General features: G+C 41.7%; 1 protein-coding gene across 1 annotated transcript in view; it reads left to right on the top strand.

The window, feature by feature from the left end:
* Window positions 1-432: 432 nt before the first annotated feature.
* The window catches only part of pctp (phosphatidylcholine transfer protein), a 24,432-nt gene continuing 23,934 nt past the window's right edge, over window positions 433-930 (top strand). The window contains exon 1 of the mRNA XM_015382027.1: window positions 433-628. Within this exon, the coding sequence (XP_015237513.1) occupies window positions 500-628 (129 nt within the window). The 5' untranslated portion in view covers window positions 433-499. The remainder of the gene's footprint in view (window positions 629-930) is intronic.

Below are 930 nucleotides of genomic sequence, written 5' to 3'. Positions count from 1 at the left end.
ATTTTTTAACACAAGTATCTGTACTTTTACTCAAGTACGGAAAGTGAGTACTTTTGCCATCTCTGATAATATATATCTATATCACCATATTCATATCAAATCCATTAATGTAAATATTGCACAGTAAAAAAAAAGCTTCTTTTTTTCCTTTTTTTTAATCTCTCTTTTGCACCGTTTTTACTATTTTCTTCCTTCCACCAAACTTTCCATCAGTATGTTTGGATGCAGTAGGCTGTGATCCTTTGGTAAAGATTTTTTTATTTATATTTATTTATTTTTAGAAGTTATGTATTTTGCTACAATATTCTAAACATTCTTAACATTTTTATTTGGGTTTTTATTGGCTGTCAGCCATAATCTAAGAATGAGCCGAGAGTAGAGGCGTTTTATTTTGATAGTTCCAGGCGGAAGTTGCGTGTTTTTGTTTGTTTTGTTGTTGTTTTTTTCCTTTTGGCTGACAGCTCAGCTGACCGGCCGCTGTCAGAAGAGCTGAGCCGTCATGTCGCTGCAGTTCACGGATGAGGAGTTTCAGAGCGCCTGGAAGGAGCTGGACGCTCCGCAGCTGGACGGAGGCTGGGAGCTCTTCACCGAGACCATGGGGGTCCAGATCCACCGGCTCTACGACAAGGTAGGAGAACCTGAGGATGGATGCATGGAGGGTGGGAAGGAGGGAGGTTAACATCCTCATCCCTGTCCTCCTGGATCAGCATCAGATTTCCATAGATGCTTTTATTTCTAACCAGCTCTTCAGCAGTGACGTCCTACCGGCCAGAGGTGGAAAAACCCGGAAACTGGAGAACCATGAGCTGCTGGTAGACATCCACTAACCGGTTCTGTAGGTTTCCTGCAGCAACAGAATTTGTTCTGACTCGTTTCCACTGGATAAGCAGGCTTTGGGACAAAATTACCATTATGGAACATAATGGTAAT

This window comes from Cyprinodon variegatus, unplaced genomic scaffold, assembly GCF_000732505.1.
Source record: "Cyprinodon variegatus isolate N-32 unplaced genomic scaffold, C_variegatus-1.0 Scaffold247, whole genome shotgun sequence".
In the NCBI taxonomy this organism is placed as follows: domain Eukaryota; kingdom Metazoa; phylum Chordata; class Actinopteri; order Cyprinodontiformes; family Cyprinodontidae; genus Cyprinodon; species Cyprinodon variegatus.
This window is presented reverse-complemented; position numbering and strand designations above follow the sequence as displayed.